The sequence below is a fragment of the Prunus mume genome, linkage group LG5 (genome assembly GCF_029339155.1).
Source record: "Prunus mume cultivar Tortuosa linkage group LG5, ASM2933915v1, whole genome shotgun sequence".
NCBI lineage: Eukaryota > Viridiplantae > Streptophyta > Magnoliopsida > Rosales > Rosaceae > Prunus > Prunus mume.
In genome coordinates, this window is record NC_142702.1 from 17,807,795 (window position 1) to 17,822,068 (window position 14,274).

At 38.5% G+C, this 14,274-nt stretch overlaps 2 protein-coding genes across 5 annotated transcripts; one reads left to right on the forward strand and one right to left on the reverse strand.

Moving 5' to 3' along the window:
* The first annotated feature begins 2,644 nt into the window (after window positions 1-2,644).
* Window positions 2,645-8,002, forward strand: LOC103331601 (uncharacterized). Of its 4 annotated transcripts, none has more exons than XM_008234237.3 (6): window positions 2,645-2,868; window positions 3,307-3,749; window positions 5,124-5,407; window positions 5,501-5,563; window positions 6,349-6,779; window positions 7,476-8,002. In XM_008234237.3, exons 2-6 carry the CDS (start codon window positions 3,340-3,342, stop codon window positions 7,794-7,796), a joined length of 1,509 nt encoding a protein of 502 aa, XP_008232459.1. In that variant the 5' UTR covers window positions 2,645-2,868; window positions 3,307-3,339; the 3' UTR covers window positions 7,797-8,002. The 4 variants fall into 4 exon arrangements, with proteins under 4 accessions (XP_008232459.1, XP_008232461.1, XP_008232460.1 ...); XM_008234239.3 differs by having other exon boundaries at window positions 2,658-2,868; window positions 6,352-6,779; XM_008234238.2 differs by having other exon boundaries at window positions 2,733-2,868; window positions 3,339-3,749.
* Window positions 8,003-11,343: 3,341 nt separating this feature from the next.
* Window positions 11,344-12,541, reverse strand: LOC103331602 (calcium ion-binding protein). Its single transcript, XM_008234241.3, has 4 exons — window positions 12,474-12,541; window positions 12,176-12,290; window positions 11,775-11,835; window positions 11,344-11,704 (listed from the first exon to the last, which is right to left on the reverse strand). Exons 1-4 carry the CDS (start codon window positions 12,508-12,510, stop codon window positions 11,417-11,419), a joined length of 501 nt encoding a protein of 166 aa, XP_008232463.2. The 5' UTR covers window positions 12,511-12,541; the 3' UTR covers window positions 11,344-11,416.
* Window positions 12,542-14,274: the final 1,733 nt, after the last annotated feature.

The following is a 14,274-nucleotide window of genomic DNA, read 5'->3' on the forward strand; positions in this document are numbered from 1 at the left end:
TTGGGAATATCTTTGGAATTCCTGCTTCCTGTGATCCTGGGCCCTATCTTGGTCTTCCTACCTTCTGGGGCCGCTCAAAAGTTGCTGCCTTGGCCTATGTTCGTGATCGAATTAACCAAAGGATTGCTGGTTGGAAACAGAAATTTTTATCTCGGGCGGGTAGGGAGGTTCTAATCAAGTCTGTCGCTACTGCGGTCCCTGCCTATCCTATGTCTTGCTTCCTACTACCAATCACTCTTTGTAGGGCAATCAATGCTGATTTGGCCAATTTTTGGTGGGGGCACAATGGTGAGCATGGCAAGATTCATTGGCACTCATGGATGAAGCTTTGTACACCTAAGGATGCAGGGGGGATAGGCTTTCGAGATTTACATGCTTTCAATAAGTCCCTTCTCGCTAAGCAAGGTGGCGACTCCTCCGTAACCCGGATGCCCTCTGGGCCCAAATCTTGAAAGCTCGTTATTTTCCAGATTGCAGCTTCCTTGATGCAAGAAAGGGTGGTCGAGCGTCTTGGGCCTGGAGTAGTCTGTTAATTGGTCGTGAAATTATTGATTCGGGGCGCTGGCGATTGGTAATGGTCGTTCGTTGATGTGTGGAAGGACCGGTGGCTAACTGGCAAGGACTCTGGAAAACTCTCCCCATTTCCCACTAATAACCGTTTCACCCCATTACTTGTGTCTGATATCATTGACGAGGACAGTGGTACTTGGGATATCTCTCACATTGAACCTTTTATTCCATCTAGTGATGCTGCTAGTATTCGTGCCACTCCCATAGGCACCCTTTCCACATGTGACCGATTGATTTGGCCTGTGGTGAAATCCGGGGAATACACTGTTCGTACCGGTTACTTCCAGGACATTAGGGGCTCTCCTCCTGTCCATAGGGATAGAGCATCTACTTCTCACACTGTGGATAAGGAGATTTGGAGCATGATATGGGTGGCACGCACCACCCCTAAGATCCGTAACTTTATGTGGCGTGCTATTACGGGTTCCATTCCCACGGGGGCCAATCTCTTTAGGAGGAAGCTTTCTCCTTCTCCATTGTGCCGCTTATGTGGCCTTTTCCCGAGACTGTGGAGCATATGCTTCTACTCGCCCTTGGACTCGGGCAGTTTGGTTCGCAGCCCGTTTGGATACTCCCGATATGGCATCTATTACCACCCGACTCATGGTTAATTGGTTTTCGAGAGGTTCTGTGCCGACTGATCAAAGGAATTGGGAATCTCCCTTTTCATGTTCTGCTCTGGGAAATCTGGAAAGCTCGATGTCGCTTTATTTAATGACCATCAACCCTCTCCACTCCGGGTTCTCTCCCATGCCACCAGTCTTATGGAGGAGTTTTCTCAGGCATTGGAGTTGGCGAGTTTTTCTCATTTAACCGCTCCCCCTGTGTGCACCTGGTCCCCTCCACTGTTTCCTTGCTTTAAAATTAATATTGATGGTGCATGGGAAGCCAAGTCTGGCTTGGGTGGTGTTGGTGTGGTTATTCGTGATCATAATGGTGCTTTCGTTGGCGCCACTTGTCAATCCTGTAACTTCTCATCTGCAGAGGAGTGTGAGGCTCATGCTGCGATCGTGGGCCTTTCTTTTGCCTTATCCTTGCAGTTACAACATGTGGTGGTGGAAACTGATTGCCTTGAGCTATTTTCTTGTGTTAAAAATGATTCTGCGAGTTGTAACTGGAGGTTTTACACTTTCCTTGCTGAATTCCGGCGTTTGGAGGCGTTATTCGAGTTTGTGATTGGAATTGGATTCATCGTCAAGCTAACGGTCTGCTGATGCTGCCGCCAAGCTAGCCAAGAGGAGGTTGCGCTCTTGCAATTGGGTTAATATTCCCCCACCCTCCCTAGTTTCTGTACTGTTGAGTGATGGCTTGCCAGGTCCCCCTTAGTTTTTGTTGTATTTTGGATCTGGTGCTTACTGTTCTTAGTAGGCAGTATTTTGTGTTGTTTTCTTATTTTCTTTTGCTTTCTTGCCTTTCTCCCTAGTGGATGGGCTCTCTCTTGTTTCGTTTCGTTTTGGCCTTGTTTGGCTTTTTATGGAGGTATCTTTCGATCAAAAAAAAAAAAAAATCCTATCACATCATACCTATAATGGAATATGCCAATAGCAGCATCCACTTAAAAGAATAAATAAATAAATAAGTTGAATTTTAAAGCAATTTTGATTCATAATTTAATACAAATGAATTATATATAGGGGGTTTCACTAAAACACCCAAAATGGGGGCTAAAATTATAAAAAAACTCAACACTCAAAACACTTTATAAACACACCCAAAACCCATCATTACACACACTCAAAACTCATTTATAAACACACCCAAAAAATATACAATTGTTGATTTTGGGGTTGAGTTTGAGTGTGTTTCTATGTTTAAATAGTGTTAGGGTTTTTTTATAAATACATGTCTAGAATTGGGTTTATTTATAAATTTGTATTATATAAACCTGGTACAGCGATTAACCAGTGACACAGAAGTTGGTTGCTTGTTTTGTTTTTAGTTTTCTCATTTGGAAAAAAAAAAAAACTTCATTAAAAAAAAAAAACCAAGGCCAGCACATGTGAATTCATCAATCATATTATTTGGACCCACAGGTGCGGCCCACGATTTCATCAAAATCCGACCACATTAGTGATTGGACTGTCTTTAATTCTGGAGAGAGAGAAAGAGAGAGAGAGAGCGACTGTGTGTGACTGTGAGAGCGAGAAAAAGTGCCACCAAGAGAGCCTTCCCTTGGGCCCCAATCAGAGTTCGCCACGCCCACGTCTCACTTATCTGTCACCGGCTCCGACGCTTAACTGGGCCGGCAGTCACATGCTCTTTCGCGCTCCTACCCACAACAGATTTCCTCAATCTCAGGTTGCTCTTTCGCTCTCTCGCTTCTGTAAAATTTTCTTAGGGTTTAGGGTTTTATGATTTGTATTGAAAATCGAGACTTTATTCTCGTGTTATCAATTTGCTGTTTTAAATTTTTAGTCTTTTGATATTATGACAAGATTTAGGGATTATTCTTTTTTTTTCTTTTCCCCTTTTCTTTGGGGAGAGAGAGAAGAGGGAGTGTTTTGGGGTTTGTGTGGTGGGGAGGGGTTCTGTTTAGTGGTTAATTTTGGGTTTTCTACTTTCAATTGAAGCATGATATAATAATTATATTATTTTTTATACCGGTGTTGAATTTTGATGTTCTACATTTTGGAGATCATCTTCAATTAAGTTGATGTGGGAATTCTTATGGCTACAGTTGTTATAGATTGAATTGACATTGACATAAATGGTTTTGAATTATTTTCTGATTGCCAGAAGGAAAGAATTGCGTTTACATGAATTTGCAGGATGGGCCCTGAATTGGAGGTGAAACCAAAGTCGGGAGCTGCTATGGAAGTTTCAGTTGCTAAGGATGGAACTACCCATCATGACGTAGTCGTAGACGATAAGTTTATGCCTTGTGTAAGTAACTACAAAGATAATATCTTGGAAATGGAAGAAACATTGGTTGGACAAACTACTGCCTCAAATGAAAGGGAGAATGCGGAGCTAAACAGAACTGGTGGTACAAGTCCTGATGATGTTCAGATTCCTGAAGATGAATGTGGGGATTTGACAGAGAATTCGAGTTCTTTTGGTGATACAATTTCTGGGACAGAGGATGGTTCAACGTTGGATGGTGACGAAGCTGATTCACAGTTAGGTGAAAATGAGCACGCTTCAGTATATGATGGATATTTTGGTGCATTTCAAACAAGGTACATTGTGGTTTAAATGATTTCTTCTATGTCTTACTTAAATGTTGTCTATAGGGTAGCATTGAATGATTTGCAAGCCTAGAATACAATTGTAAAGGTAATCTCTTGTTTGCAGTTTAGTACTCAGTTGTCAAAATATTGATCATACACTTTGAAATATGTAGTGAAGTTCAATAGAAGTTTTTTCTGATTAAGTTTGTCAAATGGGGTTTCCCTTTTTGTAGTACCCCCCCCAAAAAAAAAAAAACTTATCCTTTCAGAATTTATGATGTTTGAATTTCCTTAGCTTGAGGCCTTGAGAGGGATTGTGGCTGGTGTCATTCTGTGGAAAATTTCTTAAGTCTGAATTTCTGCTTAAATAAATCTTAGGATCGAAATTTATGCCTGATTGGTTGGGTTCCGAGCTGCATTACCAGGAAAAAGAGGGATGGGAATGAACAAGGTGAGCATTAATTTCTGCTTCCTGGACGGGCATAGGTTCGATCCCTTCCTTTTGGCGCTGGGTTGTATGCATATCTTTTGATATTTCTTTACTTTTCTTCCTCTTCTCAACTTTTTCTTGGTGGGAAAGTCTGTTGGGATATTCTTCAAGATTCAAGGATGGTGGTGGTAGAATTGGATGGTAAATTACATTAGTTGTACTTTAAAATAGTTAACTATGGAGGCTGTGTTTCTGGATGTTTCACTACTCTTAAACAACTGTTATCTTTAAGTTTGACTTGTATTTCTAGTGTTACTAATAATTTTGTTTCATAGTTGATTAGTAGTGAGCAAGGTCTTAAATATCGATAGTTTCGGAAATATCGGTGGTTCAAAAACACGGAAATATCGATGGAAATATCGCGGAAATATCGATGGAAATATCGGTGCTTGATATTTGTTTTTGTTGTAATTTTCCTGTTTTAGTATGTTATATGCTTGGTCATTTGAACCTCTAGTGTCTTTAAATTGCATTTAAAAGAAACTATATGAAATTTCTCTATGTGTTAATTTTAAAAAGATATCAAAACTTTACATGTCTGGTAGGGGTAGGTAAGGATGGGTAATGGGTTTCATTTCCCCTTTAGGATGAGGGCAAGGATCCACATTGTAGATGTGCGTGCATCTCTTTTCTTTTCATACGGTGCTTCTCCTCTCACATGTTTCAGTCATGGTCAGCTACACATGTTGAACTTTGTTACCACTTTATTGAACATCAGTTTTAATATAAAAAAAGGGCATGGTTGCGAAATTATTTTGATGCAAAGGATTTACTTTCTTCATTCTTTTTTATGATTGTGCCCACCATATTGTTATCATGATTATATACTCTTTGTCAGATTTTGTATTTGTACATCATATTCACATGGTTTATGTGTACATCTGATTTTCTAGGAAGAAAAAGTTGACCCCCGAGTGGAGGAATTTTATACGTCCTGAAATGTGGCGGCTTAAATGGCTGGAACTGCAGATTAAGGAACTTCTGTCCCAGACCCAAAAGTATGATTCCGAACTTGCAAAGTATGACAAAGAAAAGCTGTCTGCATTTGAGGGCTTCACATCAGAAGGTTTTGATGCAATGCCAACACCAAAGTTGATGAAAAGGAAGAAAAGAAAGAGAGTTGAAGATACTACTGACATAGCATCGTATATGTCACACCATAATCTGTTCTCCTATGGTATTAATTTCCCAAAATTTTCTTGATTCATTGTTGCCAACTACAAGTCTGATTTGCAACTACACGTCTGACTTGTGTTTTTTGTTCTCTTAGTTCCAGAAAGTAAGAAGACTGCTGCTAATGGTGTTTGCATGCAGGAAGACTGGGGTGATCTCGGTAAGTATGGAATATTGATTTGACTTCATATGGGTCTCCATGCATATATTTTTCATATGCAGACCGTGTTTGACAAATAAATGTATGTGCATGTGTCTGTTTGGTCCACTCTGTTTTCTGGAACATTTGGATGGAGCGTAATAGGAGAATCTTCGAAGACTATAAGGGAGTGAGAGTGAGTGAACTTTGGGATAGAGTTAAGTACTGGGCAGCTTTTTGGGCTTCTGTTACAAAAGATTTTAAAGACTACTCTTATTCCACAATTATGAGGGATATGGGAGCTGCGGTTAGTTTGGGAGGTTTTGGTGCTGTTTGTTTGTTTCTGTTTTGTTTTGGTTCTTCGGTCGTGGATGCATTATCCACCTCCGTGTTCTTTTGCTTAATAAATTTCGTTTCGTTTTAAAAAAAAATGTGTCTGTTTGTGTATCCATTTATTTAGTTCCCATAATGAAGTCAATTTTGTTTTACATAGTGGAACAAACACATCCCCAATTGCAATTTTGAAAGTGTAGATCTTAATTGCATATTAATTTTTTTTTTTCTCCTTTGTAGATATAGAGTTTGGTGATTTTTCTGTTACTTAAAAGCATTTGATTTGCTCCATGAAAATGTTGAGACTTTGAATTGTCTTTTGGTTTCATGCGATTTAATTTTCTATATATTATCATTGAATGCTTAAATCTATTATTAGATCATGTACCACTTTAAAGCGGCCAATTTCTGTTTTTGTTTTAATAATATTTGTTCATTATTTTTATTCTCTTTTAAATCTTTCATCAATATAGCAGGAGGTAAAACTAGTAATGGCCATAATGAGTTTGAGACAAATGATATATGGTCATCTCTCGAGTTCAGAGATGGTAATAGTTCCTTGGAAGATATTCTTTGGAAGATTGAAGTGGTACATTCACAAGTATGGCAGTTGAAGACTCGAATTGACAAGGTGGTGCAGGAAAATCCTGGGAACTTTTCTGCTAACCATTTCCTAGTACCATGTGATACATCGAATGGCTCTGCTCAAAATCCTGCTTCTCCTCCTGAAAATGGAAATACATTACTAGTGGAAACTTTATCCACTGCATCTCAGCATGTCAAGTTTAACATTGGAAATCTATTTTTACCTCAGAGTGCAGTTTCAAGTCATGAAGAGCTGACCCCTCTTCCTGGTATGATTGGAAATGCAGATCAGCCTTGGCTTGGCAATGTACTTGAAAATGTAAGTTTTTCTTTTTTGAACTGATTTCAACACTTTTCATTTGTTGGTTTACACTTGTTGGTAGTATATTCATGAGTATGAGCATGTTTATTGATTTGGGTTTCAATCTTGCAGTCAACACTTATATATATATATATTTTGTTTGCATTCTTGTTTCTATTGCTTCTATATTGAAATTGCAAATGATAAGCGTTGTTTTTGACCATTATATATCTGGTAGTGGTTTTATGCTGGCTTGACTAACCCATGGAAAAGAATTGTCTTAAGAATGGACATGCTTTAGTAATCTTGCTTTAAACCCCAGTTTGGAGAAAATCTCGGTGACCATTGAACTGCCTGTTAGTCGATGTTTACAAGGTGAACAAGGTGAACAAGTTGACCTAGTATCCTGTTATTGTCCCTAAGGGGACAATTCTGCGGGCTTCTTCATGCTAACTTTTCCCAGGCTGGCTAGGTTTGGGTCCTGGCCGTGTTCCAATTTAATGTTATAACTAGCAAAAAATCGCTGTTATTAATTTTCCCTAGTTTGACCGTCCAATTTCATAGGGTAGTACCAATTGCTAGCTGTTACATGGTCATGTAATAATAGTTAAAACCGAGTCTTGTAAATCATCATACTGGATCAATCATGAAGATGGACTTATGTGGCATTGTGACACACGATATGTCAGACTGATTTTTCCTTCATATATTCAGGTTGAGGATGGGTACCTTATACCTAATGCTGCTGTCAAGGATGAGCCATATAATTTTGAAGTTAAAGATCAGCTCATCCAGAAGCCTCACATATCACTTGAAGAGCAGGAAACCAATTTTCCTGTTCCGGTATCAGAAACTGAGTTGCCCACAAACTTACCTGTTCCGGTTTTGGAAACTGCATTGCCGACAAGTTCCAGTGTACCTAATGCAACTCATGAATCAGATTCCACCACCAGGACTAATTTCCGTTGGAACACAAGAAATCGAGGGAGGAGAAAACCTGGCTCGTATGCATATAAGTTGAGCCGGAAATCGTAAAGCTAGCTGGATTAGAAGTGACATAATATTACTTTTGTTATGATATCTTGTATATGCTGCTTATTCTGCTGTACATGCTCTCACACATGCAAATATGATTTCAACTGTACATGCTGCTCATTTAGGCACACACACACTACTCTGGTGGAAACATTAATATTTTGTTTGATGCTTTTGATCAATTGATTTTGGGCATTTTTCCTGAATTATGGGGTGCTATATTAGCATCGAATTAATTGCTTACATTTCCAAGTATGTGTAAAGAGCAATTTCAGTGTTGAGTGAATGGGGCAAATTCTATGAATATAGAAGTCTGATGCAGGAGCATCTATTAGACTTTCCTAATCTAAGTGGGCATCAGCCAATAAGGCTAAGTTTTAGTAATATTAAATTAATAGGTTATTTTTTTACTTGTTTTCCTATTCTTACTAGGATTTGGTTTAATTTCCTGTTTACGTTTTTAATTTCCTATGTCAATTAGGTTTCCTATATTCTAGTAGAAATAGGCTATTAAGAGACTCTTGTATTTAGTTTTTGTTGATCAATATAATTTCAGACTTAGTCTATAGAGTTTCTATTGGGATTTTGCCCTATAATTCAGTTATCTTCATTCAAACTTCGATTCTACTGCTTTATCCTTCTATCCACTATTTTGGTATGTTTGGGTCGCTGGACAGCAGCTCATAGTTGCTATCCTACATCAAATTGGTATTAGAGCCTAGGTTAATCCTTGTTCCACAACATGGATGGATGTGCTAGGGGTTGTGGACGAGGGAACCAAGCCCAACACACAGAGATGACTGAGATGCGGTGTATGATGGAAGGCTTGTTGAGAGCGGTGCAAGCCCTCCAATGACAGGAATGCGCGGATGCCTATATGAAGATTTTGAAACGCAACTACGAACCCTTACACATACTGGAAGGTGGTGGTGAGGATGAATATGAAGACGAGACGGACGTCGACAATCATGAATATGTAAACCATGGTGATGGTCATCGAGGTGGATTGGAAGAGCGGTTGGTTCGTGCGTTGGATTGGAATGGTGGGGGAATTAAAATTGAAGGTGTTGATTTCTATGGAAAGATGCATGTCGAAGATTATTTGGATTGACAGGCACGTCTAGATAATTATTTTGAATGGAAGCCTATGGCAGAAGATCGAAAGGTGTTGTTTGTAAAGCTTAAATTTAAGAGTATCGCGCTTCTATGGTGGAAGAAAGTTGAAGAGCAGTGTGCTCGGCAAGGGAAGCAAAAGATCAACACATGGGATCGTATGAAATCCAAGTTATGAAAGCAGTTTTTACTTGCTGATTATTACCATGGAGTTACATAAGTGGTTTCATAATTTAAAGTCATGAGACATGTCTATTCAAGAATATACGTCAGAGTTTAATAATCTCTCAATTCAAGTTGGTTTGAATAAGACTAATGAACAGATGACATCCGTTATCTTTCTGGTTTGAATCAGACAATTCGAGATGAGATGGGGGTGGTCCGTTTGTTCAACCTTGAAGATGCTTGACAATATGCTTTAATGGCAGAACGAAGACTATCGCGTCTTGGTGGAAAGAGAGCAGTTTCTAGCAGCCCAGATACGGGTTGGCAAAGAGATACTGTTGTTGTTCATGGCGTCCAAAGTGATGAAGAAGCCAATCCAAGTACTCGAATAGGTGGTAGGAACTTGGGTGCTGATAAGAATGAAAAGTGGAAGAAAATAACACAATTTCATCCTCCAAACAGTGCTATTGTCAAGGATTCCAAGGCTGGAAGTACTTCACAAGCTCGATATTTCAATTGCGGAGAGGCGGGGCATAAATCTTACGCTTGTCCACAAAGAAGAATAAATTTGGTAGGTGATAAGATCTACTTTCTAGAGCCCGTGTATGATGTTTATAGCAATGAAGAGGAAGTTATTGATCTCTCACCAGTTGAAGGAGAATGTTTGTTGGTAAGGCAAGTGATGACAACTCCCAAAATTAAGGAAGAAGATAGGCGTCGACATAATATATTCCGAACATGAGTCCTTTGTGGGGGAAAGATGTGCAACGTGATTCTTGATGGAGGAAGTAGTGAAAACATTATCTCAAAAGAGGCGGTAGAAAAATTGAAGTTACCAATTCAGAAGCATGCTAATCCCTACAAAGTTGCATGGTTTCGAAAGGGAAGCGAGGTACCAATCACATCAAGGTGTTTGGTTAAATTCACTATTGGTAATACCATTGAGGATGAATCTTGGTGTGATGTTGTTCTCGCAGACGCATGTCATATCTTATTGGGAAGACCATGGTTGTTTGACAAAGACATGATGCATTCTACTAAAGCTAACACCTATTCATTCTATAAGGATGGGAGAAAGTGGACTTTGCAGCCGCTTGAAGAAGGATTCTGCCATGTTCCTAAAGATGAAGGATTAATGGTCATTTGAGAGCTCATAAGTTTGACATTGAGAGCAAGGAGGTGGCGTCTGTGTATCCACTTGTTGCTAAGAAGGATGTTGAGGGAGCTTCGAATAAATTGGAAGATGACAATCTCCTAAATTTAGAAAAGCCTCCTGTGTTTGACTATTGTTTGGAAGAAGATTGTGAAGTTTGTTTGGGAATTGAGAAAGCTTTTGACAAGGTATTTGGTGAGAGTAAACAAGCTGAATCTAGTGTAATCTTGAAGGCAGTGAATCACGAAGAAGTTGGGTTTGAACTTTTGAAGCAACAGAATCAACCCACGTTTGAAGGAAAGGTGATTCAAGAAATTCTTGAGGGAATTGTTGGAGATGAGATGAATTCCTTCGAAGGTGATACCTATGAGTATGCTGATTTTCTCGGGGTTGATTCTTTTAATTTGCAAACTACCAAGACCATCATTGACCTTGTCAGACTACTGGTTTTTGGCGTGAAGAGTTTTTGGGCTGAGAGCTTGGCTGCAGAAGATATCTGGTACTGTTCCAGAAGGATCAAATATTCTAAATATCTATTTCTTTGGAGTGGGAAGGTTCAATATCAAGGCCAAAGTTCTATGGACAACTTATCTAAGAGGAGGTTATGTCTAGGCGGTTTTCACCAAACGATTGGAATTCCAGTAAGAATTCTTCCCAACCCAATGGAGTTGATGCAAGAGCATCTATTAGACTTCCCTAATCTAAGTGGGCATCAGCCAATAAGGCTAAGTTTTAGTAATATTAAATTAATAGGTTATTTTATTACTTGTTTTCCTATTCTTACTAGGATTTGGTTTAAATTCCTGTTTAGGTGTTTAATTTCCTATGTCGATTAGGTTTTCTATATTCTAGTAAAAATAGACTATTAAGAGACTCTTGTATTTAGTTTTTGTTGATCAATATAATTTCAGACTTAGTCTATAGAGTTTCTATTGGGATTTTGCCTTAGAACTCAGTTATCTTCATTCCAACTTCGATTCTACTGCTTTATCCTTCTATCCTCTATATTTTGGGTATGTTTGGGTCGCTGGACAGCAGCTTATAGCCGCTGCCCTGCATCAAAGTCTCACGCTCTGGTTTGTACGAAGCCATTTCTGTTTATTCTGATGAGAAATATTTCAGCAATATAAATTGTATTATTGTAGCAATTGTATTGTACATGCCCTTATGTTAAAAATATAGGTTATGATCAAGATGCTATTTTCCCCATGAAAACCCTTCTGGAGATCTTAACAGAAATGAGCACCAGCACGGTTGCTGTTGGTACGAAAACAACGTCGGGAATGGCCTTGATCATTTTCAGCTGGGGAACATTCTCCCCTGCTTTTTTAGCAGCCATGGCTACTGGTGGTGTTACTATTCCTGCTATCATGGTAGTGCCATCAACCTTGCTAAGCTTCACATTTTTCTTCAGAAATTCGATGAGGAGGTTCTTCCTGTCTGTCTTTGGTGTTTTTTGCCATTGTTTGAATACAGCCTGCTAATTGTTAATGTGTTAGAGAGAGCTTGGCAAGTGAAGCGAAGATGCATGGGTAATTTTAACTGACCTCTATTTCCTTGTGTGGTGGCGCATCGTAATGTTTACCCGGCAAAGCTGCGTTAAAAGTGCTGGATAAGATTGTGTTAAGGGGCAAGGATTAGAAGCTTTTAATAAATAAATAAAATTAATAAAAAACATGCTTATAGTTTATAGTCTTTGTCCAAAATTTAGGAAATCTGCTGAAATTTGGTGAGAATATTTATGAAAGAACATGCTTTAGAGACTAGTTCTTTGTTTGTTTACAACAATACGATTTAGGCCGATTAAAAATAAAAAGGAAAGAGTTATGTTGCGGCTCACTGCTCTGGTCAACTAGTCTAACCCACGTCTGCACTTTGCATGATTATTTTTAACGTCATACATATTGTAATTAACATTTTTCTTGTGGTTATATTTATGCACGCTTACTTGAAAATATCAAGAATGGCGATGTGGAAGTCCTCGAAGTTGCTGATATCTTTCTCTATGAATTGATTGTACACCGTTCCCATTACAAAATTTAACATCTGGGCAGATGGCATCCCTGTAATGCAAATAACCAGCTCCAAATCATTATAAGTGTCATGTAGAATTATTCAAAGATGCTCTATTGAAAATGAAAGTAAAATACGAGAGATAAAAGCAAAGTTTGTGAGATACTGAGAGGACAAACACTACTAAAACTCCAAATGCAAACCATATAAAATGGTAAAGAAAATGAACCAACCTCCTCCCAATCCCATGAAACTCATAGCTATTCCCATTCTTTAGAAACCTTGTCATAGCAGGTCCAATAACTATGTATGTGTATGTATATATAATATATGTTGAGAGAGAGAGAGATAGAGAAAGAGAGTGACAGAGAGGTTTGAGGGTACAGTAAATGTCCTGTTTAGTCAGTCCAAGCAAGGTATCTGGTTCTTAGCTTGGGACTAACTGTTGGCTTAGGGCAGGCATCTGCAGCGGTATTCTCATTTTGTAAAGGCATCTTGCAGCTGTTGTTGTCCTATATTTTTCTTCTTTCTTGCTTAACAAGCGAGGTGGTCTGGCCAACGAGCTTACGAAAGAATATACAAGCATTTTGTTCCGGTAAACAACAATCTTCTGGAAACTGATTAATGACTTCCCCTTATATATTCCAATGTTTTTCCGTATAAATTGATAAATTATTAACCTCCCTGTATACACCAATGGATCTACACTGTAGAGAACGTCCAGTAAGAAAGGAATGTTCTCAGTCACAACTCACAAGCTCACAGAAAATTGGTATTTGGCATGTTCAAAACTTTTCTCTGCCATTTGAAAAGTACCTCAAAAGAGCCCTTACATGTTTTTCAAGTTACCCTGCATTTTTTTTCTCTATCTAGACTCAAAAGTAATTCACCCATTTTCTATAAAATCCATCATGCGCTTCCAACTCTGCCTCAAAGTTGCTAAAATATGAATATGGTTTAAATATTTGATAATTTTGTATTCTTCTTCGTAAGGAGGTATATATAGGAGTTTATAAGGAAATAGATACAAGAATTAATTAGGAGAATACATACATGAATCAATTAGGAGAATATCTCACAATTATACAAGGATTGTCAACAATACTGAAAAAAGGAAATAAATAACCTAATGAACTTAGGAAATAAATCTCCTTGATTTGTTAGGTTAACTCACATCACACTCCTCCTTAATTTGGTGCATACACATCACAAATGCACAAGTTGATAAGTGAGTTATGAAACACTAGTCTGAAGATAGCCTTTGTCAAGACATTCGCTAACTGATCTTCTGATTTTACAAAGGGTAGGCAAATGATTTTGTTCTCAAACTTTTCTTTGAAGAAATGTCTATCCACCTCAACATGTTTTGTTCGATCACGTTGAACTGGATTGTGAGTAATATCAATCGCCCACTTGTTGTCACAATGTAACTGCATGAGCTTCTCCTATTTAAAACTCAATTCTATCAAGAGGCCTTTGATCCACAAAATTCGCAAATTCCTCGGGCCATACCTCAATACTTTGCTTATGCACTAGACCGAACAACCACATTTAATTTTTTTACTCCACCAAGTGACAAGGTTACCTCGAACGCATGTAAAGTAACCCAATGCAGAGCGTCTATCTGTAATGGATCCAGCCCAATCTGCATCCCAATATCCAATAACTTCGAGATTTTCATACTTTGAGAACATTAATTCTTTCCTAGGGGCTGACTTAAAATACCTTAAGATTTGATCAACTACAATCTTATGAGAAACACTGGTAAATGCGTAAACGGACTAACCACACTCACATCATATGCAATATCTCGTCTTGTATGTGTCAAGTATATCAACTTTCCAACAAGGCACTGGTATTGTTCCTAATTGGTTGACAGCAAGTCCATGTCTTCACACAACTCGTGATTCATCTCAATGGGTGTGTCGACAGGCTTACATCCTAGCATTCTTGTCAGCAGATCCATCACATATGAGACAAAAAAAATACCAGTCTTTGACCTTGCTACTATAGGATTTAAAACAATTTTAAGAA

What these genes read in the sequence shown, in the direction of transcription:
- LOC103331602 (XM_008234241.3), bottom strand. Translation starts at nt 12,510, where the DNA reads ATGGGAATAGCTATGAGTTTCATGGGATTGGGAGGAG. An exon ending in GCCATTCTTGATATTTTCAA is followed by an intron (nt 11,836 to 12,175) that starts GTAAGCGTGCAT and finishes AATCTTATCCAG; the next exon opens with CACTTTTAACGCAGCTTTGC. An exon ending in CACCACACAAGGAAATAGAG is followed by an intron (nt 11,705 to 11,774) that starts GTCAGTTAAAAT and finishes AACAATTAGCAG; the next exon opens with GCTGTATTCAAACAATGGCA.
- LOC103331601 (XM_008234237.3), top strand. Translation starts at nt 3,340, where the DNA reads ATGGGCCCTGAATTGGAGGTGAAACCAAAGTCGGGAGCTGCTATGGAA. An exon ending in CCATAATCTGTTCTCCTATG is followed by an intron (nt 5,408 to 5,500) that starts GTATTAATTTCC and finishes TTGTTCTCTTAG; the next exon opens with TTCCAGAAAGTAAGAAGACT. An exon ending in GGAAGACTGGGGTGATCTCG is followed by an intron (nt 5,564 to 6,348) that starts GTAAGTATGGAA and finishes TCATCAATATAG; the next exon opens with CAGGAGGTAAAACTAGTAAT.